At 38.7% G+C, this 12,737-nt stretch overlaps 1 protein-coding gene across 1 annotated transcript in view; it reads right to left on the bottom strand.

Moving 5' to 3' along the window:
• The window catches only part of F13A1 (coagulation factor XIII A chain), a 163,051-nt gene that overhangs the window by 68,610 nt on the left and 81,704 nt on the right, over positions 1-12,737 (bottom strand). Inside the window, exons 7-8 of the mRNA XM_017970932.4 lie at positions 5,723-5,897; positions 2,806-2,944 (exon numbers count right to left, since the gene is read on the bottom strand). Of these exons, the coding sequence (XP_017826421.4) occupies positions 2,806-2,944; positions 5,723-5,897 (314 nt within the window). The remainder of the gene's footprint in view (positions 1-2,805; positions 2,945-5,722; positions 5,898-12,737) is intronic.

The raw sequence follows: 12,737 nt of genomic DNA, 5'->3' as shown, positions 1-12,737 counted from the left end.
CTGTTTCGCCTCCGTGCCCCACCCTCACACTTCTAAACCAGCTCCACTGCTCAGGCAGCCCCCACTTCTTACCAGCGACCAATACTAACTGAATCAGCATCAGGCCTACCTCTATGGTAAGCACTCTCCCTGGATGACCTGATTTAATCGTGATAGCCACCCCATCCGGAAATGGTAACTACTAAGATTACTTTCATCCTACTGATGAGGAAACTGAAGCTCAGAGAGTTTAAGTCATTTTCTCAAAGCCACATGGCAGGTAGCTGCCCAAGCTAGAGCCTGACATAGGGATGTGGCTGTTGTGATCATGCACTGGCTGACATGTCTGAAACAGCCTGCACCAGCCTCCTCAATCCAGGACGGTCTCAGTCATACTCTTGTTTTCGTGGACCACCTATAACTTCCAAGGTTCATGGTGCTTGCACTGGTGAGGTCAAGTTCTGCTTTTTCTTTAAAAATACCCCAAAGTAACAGAGATAGTGCAGTCATCTTAGGACACTGGGCATCCCTCTTCTTCTGATAGCTTTGATGTACTTAGGTTGATGGCAACATATTGCCTCCAAGAAATTCCAGCTGTGTGACTAATAATGAAGGCAATAATAGCAGCTAACATTCATTAGGCACCTGTTATGCTCGGCTCTGTGCTGAGTGAAGCAGGGAATATTGTTCTCTCTGCTTTAGAGGAGAAAAGAGGCACAGAAAGGTTTTGCCTTGCCGAAGGTCACACAGCTCGGGGAGTAGCAGAGCCAAGCCTTGGCCTTGGATCTCACTGTGCCCTTTTATCTCTGTACTCCATGGTCCGGGCACGTCCTGAGTTGTTCTGGCCTCAGCCCTGCAGTCAGTCAGAGCATTTGATCAGGCATCATTCATTGAAAACCTACTAGAAGCCAGGCAGAGGGAGGGAATAGGAGTCTTGGGCAGTGGTCTACAGTGGAGGGTGGCTGAGGGTCCCAGGCCAGGAAGCACAGTCCCAGGGTGACAGGATATTTGAGTAAGGCACCAAAGGAACAAATGGTGTAAGGGAAAGGGGAAGGAATTTGGAGCAGGAAACTGAAAGAGGACAGGGTTACCCAGAGCAAGATCTAGAAGCTTCACTATTTCGTATTAATTCTGTTTAGGGCCTCGGGGGTTATTTGTTGGAGTGCCCCATGGGGATTTATTTGATGATGGGAGGTATTTGAATCAAGGAGCTGGGAAGGATAACTTTGAACTGCATTTAGCTACTAAAGGCATTGTGTACGTGTGTGTAGGTGTGTGTGTGTGTAGGTGTGTGTGTACATGTGTGTGTAGGTGTGTGTACGTGTGTGTAGGTGTGTGTGTAGGTGTGTGTGTGTAGGTGTGTGTGTGTGTGTGTATAAGGAAGAGATATGGAGAATGCCAAATAACTATCTTTTTGTCATTTTTGACAATCGCAATGAGTTTTGGGGGTGCCTATTTTGGTCTGTTTTTGTCATCCCATGTACATGTAGGGCTGCTATATTATAATGCTGCAGGCTTAAAGAATTCTTTGCATTTCTGTTCAGTTTACAGAGACAAGGTTTTGTCTTACACGTACCCTTCAGCTTACTATGGCTCAGCTCATTCCCTTCCAATGAACTGTACTATTTTTAATTCATGGTAGCACTTTGCTACTCATTCAGCAATTTCCTTTTAACATTCCCCAATGAATGTTTGCCCCTACTGGTGAGTTAATACTGCTGCTACAACTGTGACCCATTCCTGTAACATGAGGAAGTTCAGGCACTTCTAACTTTTCATTTTGCTTAAAATGAACTTATAACTTCCTACCATCCACATTTGGATGCTTTTATAATAGATGTTTTAGCTTTATTATTTGTGTGTGAGACTCATTTTGGGCTTGGAAATTCTACCTTGTTCAATGCCTGACCACAGAGGAGATTATGCCCAAATTTCCTCCCACACAGACCTTGATAAAAATTCTATTTAAACTTAGGATATTTTTTCCTTTCTTTTTAGTGTATTAATTTGGACTTGGGGGTCTCAAGGACAAATGGAATTTCTCTAGGATCTTAAGCTTCCTCTAGCCAGCTTGTGATAAACCTGCTCAGAGCAGTGAGAGAACCCCATGGTTGGTATTTGGAAACAATTTCAGCTTTACTTCCATTTCTATATCTCAATGAAAGGTGACAATATAATCAAGGAGAATCTCATCTTTACATTCAAAAAGCAATCCTATTCTGATGAAGTTATTTAAAAGATTGTGGTTAAGGGTCAGAAGCACTTGGATTTATTCCTAGTTCACTAGATGTATGACCTTGAGCAAGCCTTTTTGGGCCTCGGTTTCCTCATCTGTAAATGGGGATATTAATAACATCCACCTGATAAAACTAAAACGGATTGGATAAGATCATGCATACACAAAGACTGGTGCATAGTAAGTGCTTAATAAATGTTAGCTATGTTACTCCTAGGGCACTGACCCAGAGAATGCTTGGCTCCAATACTTCTGCTATTAACTGTAATATTAATATATCAAGGTAGAGAGGAACTAGTATAGGCATATGCAGTAGCTAAAATCATGACCTTTTTTTGATGGTTGCTATTAAAAGGAATGATTGATTTTTATCACTAGGAAACTGTCTCTTCAGTAGCATTTCTAATTCATTTGCTAAAACATTCTTTGGCAATCAGACTTTTCTGCCTATGCTATTGAAAGGTCCTCAGAACAGAACAGAAAGAAACATCAGATCGAGTCTATCTTGTGGTAAATGTGTAACATTACTATAATGTGGTAAATGTGTAACATTACTATAATCAGCCAATGTCGCTGCCAATCAAACTTACCACACAGAATCCTTGGTGAGTTTGGAATTCACGTTCCCATCTTCTTCCAGGAAGATGTCCATTTGCAAATTGGCGTCATTATCGTGGGCCGAGAAATAATTGGTAACAACTCTTGCTGGTATTCCAAGACATCGTAAAACTACAGGAAAGGACAGACCATAGCTAAACACATCACCAGCATTTAATAAACACAGAGTGATTAAATCCATTCTTGTAGGGGACTTTCTTCATGACCAATGTGAAAAGCCCTTTGAAGATGTTGTCCTCAAATGTTCCATGCTGGAAAAGGGGGCGATGGAGAGAAATCTTGCTGTGTGATCCTTCAGAACTGTAGCTGGCATTAAATGAAGGCAGCTAGAGTAGAAACCCAACAGGGTTCTAATTGTTTTATTTCTAAGCATATGATCATCAATGTAGTATTATTTTAGTCTGGTGAATGGGACTATGTTCCTGAAAATACAATTTCACAAACCCAGTAATAGGAAGTTAGGAATTTACAGAGCAGGTCCTTGATGGAGTTTGCTCTCCTGGCCAAAATTTGCTCTTGTGACATGCTTTGGAGGGTGACGCCACAGATTCATTTTAATTGTTAGGTAATAAATTACTTGGATACCTTTCTTGCCATATGTACCTATTGATTAAACTTAATCCAAATGCCCTCCCTGGCTCCCAGGACGCCAGACATCAGGGCTCGTTGAAAATAATTCAGCTGACAATTTTAAGATTAATGACTTGTCTTGCCTTTTTATTTTCTCCTTCAGAATAGTTTAGCATTTTTAACCAAAGACTACTCACCTTCTTCAACAGAACAACCTTGGAAGTCCAAACTGGAGTCTGGTAGAGACTCAAGGGTCCCCCTCCTTAAAGGACTTGATCTTAATGCCCCAAACAACAGGGGCAGCTGCCATGGGCCTCCCATTCCCATCTTCCTCTCTTGATTTGCAGCCCTATTCACCCAGGGTCTTACCAATAAAACAATTGCCGCTTTCATTCTGTGTCTGACTGAACATTAATTCACGTTATCCAGAACACGTCTTGGTCAAGAGTCTGCCTTACTCATAATTTCAAGAAAGTGAGGCTTGACATTAGGGCACCTGTTCCTTCCTCCCGATTTCCATCTTCAGGTTTATTCTCACTGTTTCCCCACAGTGAGTGCCTTTTTCTTAATTTACCACCAAAGTTTGCTTTCCAGCATAGATTGGATAACCTTTTTATGCCAAAGACATGAATGGATGTAAGATGCTCACTATTTTTTTTTAAAGAGAGTTTCTTTCACTCTTGTTGCCCAGGCTGGAGTGCAATGGTGTGATCTCAGCTCACTGCAGCTTCCATCTCCTGGGTTCAAGTGATTCTCCTGCCTCAGTCTCTCAAGTAGCTGGGATTACAGGTGCCAGCCACCACGCCAGGCTAATTTTTTTTTTTAAATAGAGACAGGGTTTCACTATGTTTGTCAGGCTAGTCTCGAACTCCTGACCTCAGATTACCCACCTGCCTCAGCCTCCCAAAGTTCTGGGATTACCGGAATGAGCCAACACACCTGGCCAGAGTTCACTATTTTATCTGACTGTGAGCATGAAGGAATTACACTGGATAGTGAAATTGTAGGCATGGGGAGGACTTGGGTCCTTTCTGTCTTCCTAAAATAATTTCACAAGAGCGGTTGCTGCCTCTGTTGGGCATCTTCTACTTAGTTTTGACTTGGGAGCCTTGTGGGATCGGGACAACCTCCAGCCTTTAACCTACTATGAAGTACAGGCTTCTATCTGGAACTTCAGAGACCAGTGCTTCTAGGGGACTATACTTTTGATTTTTATTGCTCCCAAGAAATATATATTCCTTCTGCCCTGGGCTATATTAAAATGGCTAAGAAAATAATCTTATCCTTTTTGATACTATGGGAAAACAAACAAACAAACAAAAATCTCGCTACTCTTTTTTTTTTAAATTAGACTGTTGTGACTTTGAGGTAAAACAACTGGGTTTTGTAATCATTTTTTAAATGGCTTCCCTCCAGCCTCCAGCCCCTCCCTTTGTTTTTGATTTTAAAAATGTTAACTAGGTAAAACATTCTTTATTAATGAGCAGGCAGAAAGGACACCCCAGCTTGAGCTTAGTGTTTCTCCAAGGCTGCAGAAATGGCTTGTGAATGAAAATCATTATCAATGATGAAGACATACTGAAACAGATGTATTTTTAAAAATATTCACTGAATTAATTGTGATATTGTCTGGGCCTAGAGAGGCAAATGCCACTTTGAAAAATGATGCATGACACTGGAGAGAATAATTCTGTTCTCATATGCTTTCCTCTAAAATTGGATGTTGGGTGGATTAAAAGCCAGAGGGGAAACTAGAGAGGGAAAGACTCTTCATTACGTTCTGATCTCTAATTGCTCAGGGGCATTGAGACATATGTAAAAATCAATACGAGACCACCTGCTATAATACCTTCCATAACTGGGATAAAAATTTAGTGCATATATTTATGAAAGTCTCAATAGTAAACATATACACATATTTATTTATACAACTTCTCAGTAACAAATAAGCAGTATATATATTTCCTTATTTATTATTTTAGTTTTTACTACTTTAGTTTTTTTAAATGTGCTGGCTGAAAACAAAACAGCTTTTTTCCTATATTGTTACTCTAACCCTCTATTTCTTTGGGCCTTAAATGACGGATTACACAGGAAATAGTCTATCATTCTTTCTAAAAAGATTCTGCAGTCAAAGAGAAACCATGAGCATATTTGGCCCACTACGATTTAATTATGGATTGCCTACATCCCAGAATACTCATGCATGAATTCCATAGTGCCAACAGAGGCTGCTATGTCTCTCTTAGGTTATAGATAAAATGTCTTAAAGTGAAATTCCCTTTACATTAAAAAGAAATTACTCAATGGGATACTTACATGTGTTAAAGACACCAGCAAAAACCCAGCATTGGCCATATCGGACTGGATTCTCAGAGCTCCGGTATTCCAATAGAATGTCAACACTTCCAGTCCAGGCTGATGGGGGGACACCATAGGCATAGACATTGTCCCAGGATCCAACGACGACACCTTCGTCATCTTTGGCATTCACCTAAATGAGTCCATGAGAAGCAAGGAGGAAGAAAGTTCATTTAAGTTTGTTTACTTCAGACTATGCATGGCACAAGCTATGGCTGCCAGTGCCTTCTATATGTTCTGCCCAGTGAAAAGAGTTCCTCTTCTGTTCTACTTACCATTATATTGTCAGAGAAAATGATGCAAAAACTAAGTGTACAAGAGGAGACCACATAGCCAAGACTGCCGGTTTAATAGCATATTACAGCTAGGCAAAGTTGAACAGCAGATGGGAGGAGTTCTGACAGCTACCGGATTGGAAGAAGACATACATAGAACACTTGGCTTGGGCTAGAATAGTGCTCAAGAATCATGTGGAGAAGAGAGGAAGAAATACAAAAGATAAAAGCTCAAGTAGGGATCTTGTCTTCGTGGAAGGAGAATTCAAAACTCACAAATGAGAACTTAGTGGTCTAATGGATTTTGACTTTCATTTTGAGTGGTAGACTCTAATGATTGAAAAGTTAATGGATTTCACAGAATGATTAAGAGTTAAGAAAATAGATTCCCATGGGAAGCTTACAGAAGTTTTCCATTTTTGTTTCTTTCTTTTTTGTTTTTGAGATAAGATCTCAATCCGTCATGCAGGCTGGAATACAGTAGTGTGATCATGGCCCACTGCAGCCTCGAACTCTCAGACTCAAGCTATCTTCCCACTTCAGCCTCCGGAGTAACTAGGACTACAGGTGCATGCTCAACTAATTAAAAAAAATTGTTTTTGAAGAGCTAGGGTCTCCCTATGTTGCCCAGGCTGGTCTTGAACTTTTGGGCTCAAGTGATTCTCCTGCCTTGGCCTCCCAAAGAGTTGAAATTACAGGATGAGTCACCATGCCTGGCCCAGAGTTGTTTTTTTTTTTTTCTTTCGTAAAATTCATTTAAATATTCTCTTTATGATTGTTTAAACTGATTAAAGTTTTATAGTTTTGTTAGAAGGTATTTCTATTTCCATAAAGAGCCTGGGATATTATGGTTTATATATGGGAAGAGACTTAAGCAGAAAAAGGCAATCTTGACTATCTGGGAAAACTTATTGCATCTTCAGACTGCACTCAGCTGGTAGCAGCAGACCCAAAGTGCAGGAGCAAAGACTTTTGGTGTTTAGATAATAAAACAAAGGCCAAGTGGTAAAAACACCAAGACATCTTGCCAGTTTTTTTCTAGGCACTGCTGAATCTACCTCTCTTGGTGTAACGTTGATCATGTTCAATTACAGTCAGAAGAGTCTAGGTAGGGAGACCAGAAGCTTTTCCCAAAACTGGTGCCACTTCAACAATGTTTACGTTGACATTACAGTAGTGTAGAGCCTTGCTACTTGAGGCATTCATGGATCGGCAGTATCAGCATTCCCTGGGAGCTCGTTAGAAATGCAGAATCTCAAGCCCCTCCCAAAACTACTGAATAAGAATTTGCATTTTAACAAGATCACTGGGTGATTTGTGTGCACATTACAAAACTGGGTGTTTAGAAGCACAGGTCTGAGTTCTAATGCAAAGACATTAGAAAGCAGTGTAAAACATTGAAAGATGTGTGTTTTGATTACGAAAATCATAGAAGAGACATTAAATCATGGTGAGCTTTTATGTGTTTGCTGCCTCACTAACTAACAGCTCAGCCTCATCACCTGCATAGACCCCTCTTTTTGGCTTTCTGTGTCTAGTTGTAGAGAAGTCTGTCTTCCTCATTGGTTTATCAGAACAAATTTTTAAAAATTGAGAACAAATAAAAAAAATCTGTCTTTCTGAATTTTACCAAGCATTAGCAAAGACTAGGTGCTCAGCAGTTGTTCAATAATCACTTGCATAGTCAACAAGCATACAGGAATTGTGCATTTGAGTAAGAATAAGACCTGGCTGGAGAGAGATGGATAAGAAATCAATCAAGTAGAAGTAAAGATTACTGGTATTAATACAGAAAAATGTACAGATAGAGTGAGGACCTGAGGAAGGGAGTTATCAGTCAGGTTGGAGGCTGGATGATGGTGATGTTGGGGGCCTAATAGACGAGATGACATGCAAGCTGGCCAGAAAAGGTAATCTACATAGTGGAAACAGTTTTAATAAATGCTTAATGTCATGAAACAATATGGTACGCTCTGGGAAGAAAACATTCAAGATGTGCAAGCATCTTTTACTGTGAACGACAAGCCCTTCACCAAAATGTGAGATTTACTCTAGCATTGAGTGGCACTTCCCAAGGAGGGTCCTTCTGGGGAGTATTGTCTAGAAGATGGCTATTCAATTTGATTTAAACATGCTATTTTCCCCCTTTGACTCTGTGTCCAGTCAGGTTAAAATGAAGAAGAACTTTAGTAACCACACAGTTAATTCGTTCAATGTAAGAAAAAAATGAACTCTTTGGGGGTCTCTAAAAGACCTTGTTCAGCTAATTGCAAACTCATGCCTTTGAAATAAATTTTGACTTTAGCTTATAGATTCATGAAATGACTGGAGTGCAACAGGCTTTAGCCAAACATTCTGGCTATATTAAAGTTCAGTACTTCTCTTTGCAGTTGGATTGATTATTTAAAAATCTGTATCCATTATCATGAGGATTGAAGAATGTGTTGGTAGGCTATGACGTGGGTTGGTGTTGGTGGGTAGCTAGGTTTAGCTTTGAACTCACATTATCATTCCCTTATCACTGAGACACAAAATAGTCTCTATGAATTTCAACGTTAAAGTCTCCTAAACTGTGGTCCTGATAACTGATTTTCAAACAGATAGCCATTAATTAGAAGGGCTATTTATAGCATAGGGATGAACTCAATCAGCTAAGGGGAAGAGTAAGGAAAAAAAAGCTCTGTCCTCTACAGACCTTTTAATTGTTAATGCTGAGCTGTTTCCCTGCTACTAGATAAATCACAACTCTCATTTATTAGCATTTGGCCAGATTAGCTACTATTTTCTAATTAGAACATTCATTTCTGTGGAGTTCAGACCCTGAAAGAGATAAGTTTTTAGTGAAAGATGTAAAGGGTTAAATTAATACCTCCCCTCCTAAACAACAAGATACATTTGGGGGACATTTCAAGGATACGTTTGTCCTTTTTTATGCCACAGTGGGCTATTTCAACACCCTATCATGAACTTAGGGTTTGACCAGTGGCAGAATAGAGTGTCTTGGTCTTGGGTCACTGGTGGTCAAGTAGGCAATACAAGTCCAGGACCATGGACAGGAGGCATTATTCAACTTCGTTAAGGCTGTAGTAAATTGCCCTCCCATAATTCCTACAAAATTGGAAAGAATTTTAAAAACCCTTAAAAGTCACTATCAGTAACCTCAGAGGCATAATATAAGGCAATAAACTTCAAAACATTACCAAGGTCCAGGACCAGACAGATTCACAGAAGAATTTTACCAGACTATCAAGGAAGAATTGGTACCAATCCTTTTGACACTATTTCACAAGATAGAGAAAGGAGGAAACTTCTCAAATTCATTCTATGAAGCCAGCATCACCCTAATACCAAAACCAGGAAAGAACATAACTGAAAAAGAAAACTACAGACCGATAACCTTGATGAACATAGATGCTAAAATCTTTAACAAAATACTAGCTAACCAAATCCAGCAACATATCAAAAAGATAATCCACCATAATCAAGTGGGTTTCATACCAGGGATGTGGACAAGGTTTAACATACACAAGTCAATAAGTGTGATACACCACATCGACAGAATTAAAACCAAAAATCACATGATCATCCCAATAGATTCAGAAAAAGCATTCAACAAATTCCAACATTGCTTATGATTAAAACTCTCATCAAAATTAGCATACAAGGGATACATCTTAATGTGATAAAAGCCATCTATGACAAACCCAAAGCCAGCATGATGCTGAATAAGGAAATATTGGAAGCATTCTCTCAGAGAACTGGAACAAGACATGGTTTCCCACTCTCACCACTCCTCTTCAACATAGTACTGGAAGTCCAAGCCAGAGCAATAAGACAAGAAATAAAAGAAAGAAAAGGCATCCAAATCAGGAAAGAAGAAGACAAACTGTCACTTTTTGCTGACAATATGATTGTTTGCCTTGAAAACCCCAAGGACTCCTCCAGAAAGCTCCTAGAACTGATAGAAAGAATCCAGCAAAATTCCCAGATACAAGATTAATGTACACAAATTGTTAGCTCTTCTATACACCAACAGTGACCAAGTGGACAATCAAATCAAGCACTCAACCTTTCACAATAGCTGTAAAAAAAAAAAGAGAAAAACTTAAAAATATACCTAACTAAAGAGGTGAAAGACCTCTACAAGAAAAATTACAAAACACTGCTGAAACAAATCATAGATAACACAAACAAATGGAAACACAACCCATGCTCATGGATGGGTAGACTCAATATTGTGAAAATAACCATACTTCCAAAAGCAATCTACAAATTCAATGTAATTCCCATCAAAATATCACAATCATTCTTCACAGAATTAGAAAAAATAATTCTAAAATTCATATGGAACCAAAAAAGAGCCTGCATAGTCAAAGCAAGACTAAACAAAAAGAACAAATCTGGAGGCACCACACTACTTGATTTCAAACTATACTACAAGGTCATAGTCACCGAAACAGCATGGTACTGGTATAAAAATAGGCACATAGACCACTAGAACAGAATAGATAAGTCAGAACTAAACTCAAATATTTATAGCCAACTGATCTTCGACAAAGCAAATAAAAACATAAGGTGGGGAAAGGACACCCTTTTCAACAAATGGTGCTGGGATAATTGACTAGCCACATGTAGAAGAATGAAACTGGATCCTCATCTCTCACTTTATATAAAAATCAACTCAAGATAAATTAAGGACTTAAACATAAGACCTGAAACTATAGAAATTCTAGAAGATAATGTTGGAAAAATCCATCTAGACATTGGCTTAGGCAAGGATTTCATGACCAAGAACCCAAAAGCAAATGCAATAAAACAAAGATAAATGGTTTGGACTTAGTTAAACTAAAAGGCTTTTGCCTGGCAAAAGGAACAGTTAGCAGAGTAAACAGACAATGCACAGAGTGGGAAAAAAATCCTTACAATCCATACATCTGACAAAGGACTAATATTTAGAATCTACAACAAACTCAAACAAATCAGTAAGAAAAAGACAAACAATTCCATCAAAAAGTGTGCTAAAGGACATTAATAGACAATTCGCAAAAGAAGATATACAAATGACTAACAAACATATGAAAAAATGCTCAACATCACTAGTGATAAGGGAAATGCAAATCTAAGCCACAATGTGACACCACCTGATTCCTGCAAGAATGGCTGTAATCAAAAAATTTTTAAAAAAAACCAACAATAAATCCCATTACTGGGTATATATCCAAAAGACTATAAATCGTTCTACTCTAAGGACACATGTACACGAATGTTCATTGCAGCACTGTTTACAATAGCAAAGACCTGGAATCAACCCAAATGCCCATTGATAATAGACTGGATTGGAAAAATGTGGCACATATACACCATGGAATATTATGCAGCAATCAGAAATGATGAGTTCGTGTCGTTTGTAGGGACATGGATGAATCTGGAAAACATCATCCTCAGCAAACTGACACAAGAACAGAAAATGAAACACCGCATATTCTCACTCATAGGTGGGTGATGAAAATGAGAACACATGGACACAGAAAGGGGAGTACTAAACACTGGGGTCTATTGGGGGGAAAAGGGGAGGGCCAGTGGGAGGGGGAGGTGGGGAGGGATAGCCTGGGGAGAAATGCCAAATGTGGGTGAAGGGGAGAAGAAAAGCAAAGCACACTGCCATGTGTGTACCTACGCAACTGTCTTGCATGCTCTGCTCATGTACCCCAAAACCTATAATCCAATAAAAAATTAAAAAAAAAAACAAAAAAAAACCAACAATAGATGTTGGCATGGATGCAGTGATCAGGGGACACTTCTACATTGCTGGTGGGAATGTAAACCAGTACAGATTATTTGGAAAACAGTGTGGAGATTCCTTAAAGAACTAAAAGTATAACTATCATTTGATTCAGCAATCCCACTGCTAAGTATCTACCCAGAGGAAAATAAGTTATTATTTGAAAAAGGTAATTGCACACGCATGTTTATTGCAACACAATTCACAATAGCAAAAACATAGAATTAAGCCAAATCAATCAATGAGTGGATAAAGAAACTATAGTATATATATAAATGCTGTTAATTTACTCCTTTTTATGGCTGCATAGTATTCCATCACATATATATACATATATTATATATATACATATATTATAATATATATAATATATATGTATATATATATTATATGTATATATATGTGATGGAATACTATGCAGCCATAAAAAGGAGTAAATTAACAGCATTTATAGTGACCTGGATGAGATTGGAGACTATTATCCTAAGTGAAGTAGCTCAATAATGGAAAACCAAACATTGTATGTCCTCACTGATATGTGGACTCTAAGCTCTGAGGACACAAATGCATAAGAATGATACAATGGACTTTGGGGACTGGTGGGGAAGAGTGGAAGGGAGGTGAGGGAGAAAAGACTACAAATAGGGTGGAGTGTATACGGCTCAGGTGATGGATACACCAAAATCTCATGAATTACCACTAAGTAACTTACTAATGTAACCAAACACAGCTGTACCCCAATACTTATGGAAAAATATAAAATAAATAAATAAAAAATAGGGAACACAACAAATGAAACAGGAAATATATTTATGATGTAAGATGGAAAAATTGAATATATACATTGAAAGAATAATCTGTGCTTTAGGGTAATTTGATGAAGAATGCCCATTTTCTAGGAATTTTAATTAATTTG

Source organism: Callithrix jacchus, chromosome 4, assembly GCF_049354715.1.
Source record: "Callithrix jacchus isolate 240 chromosome 4, calJac240_pri, whole genome shotgun sequence".
Lineage (NCBI taxonomy): Eukaryota > Metazoa > Chordata > Mammalia > Primates > Cebidae > Callithrix > Callithrix jacchus.
This window is presented reverse-complemented; position numbering and strand designations above follow the sequence as displayed.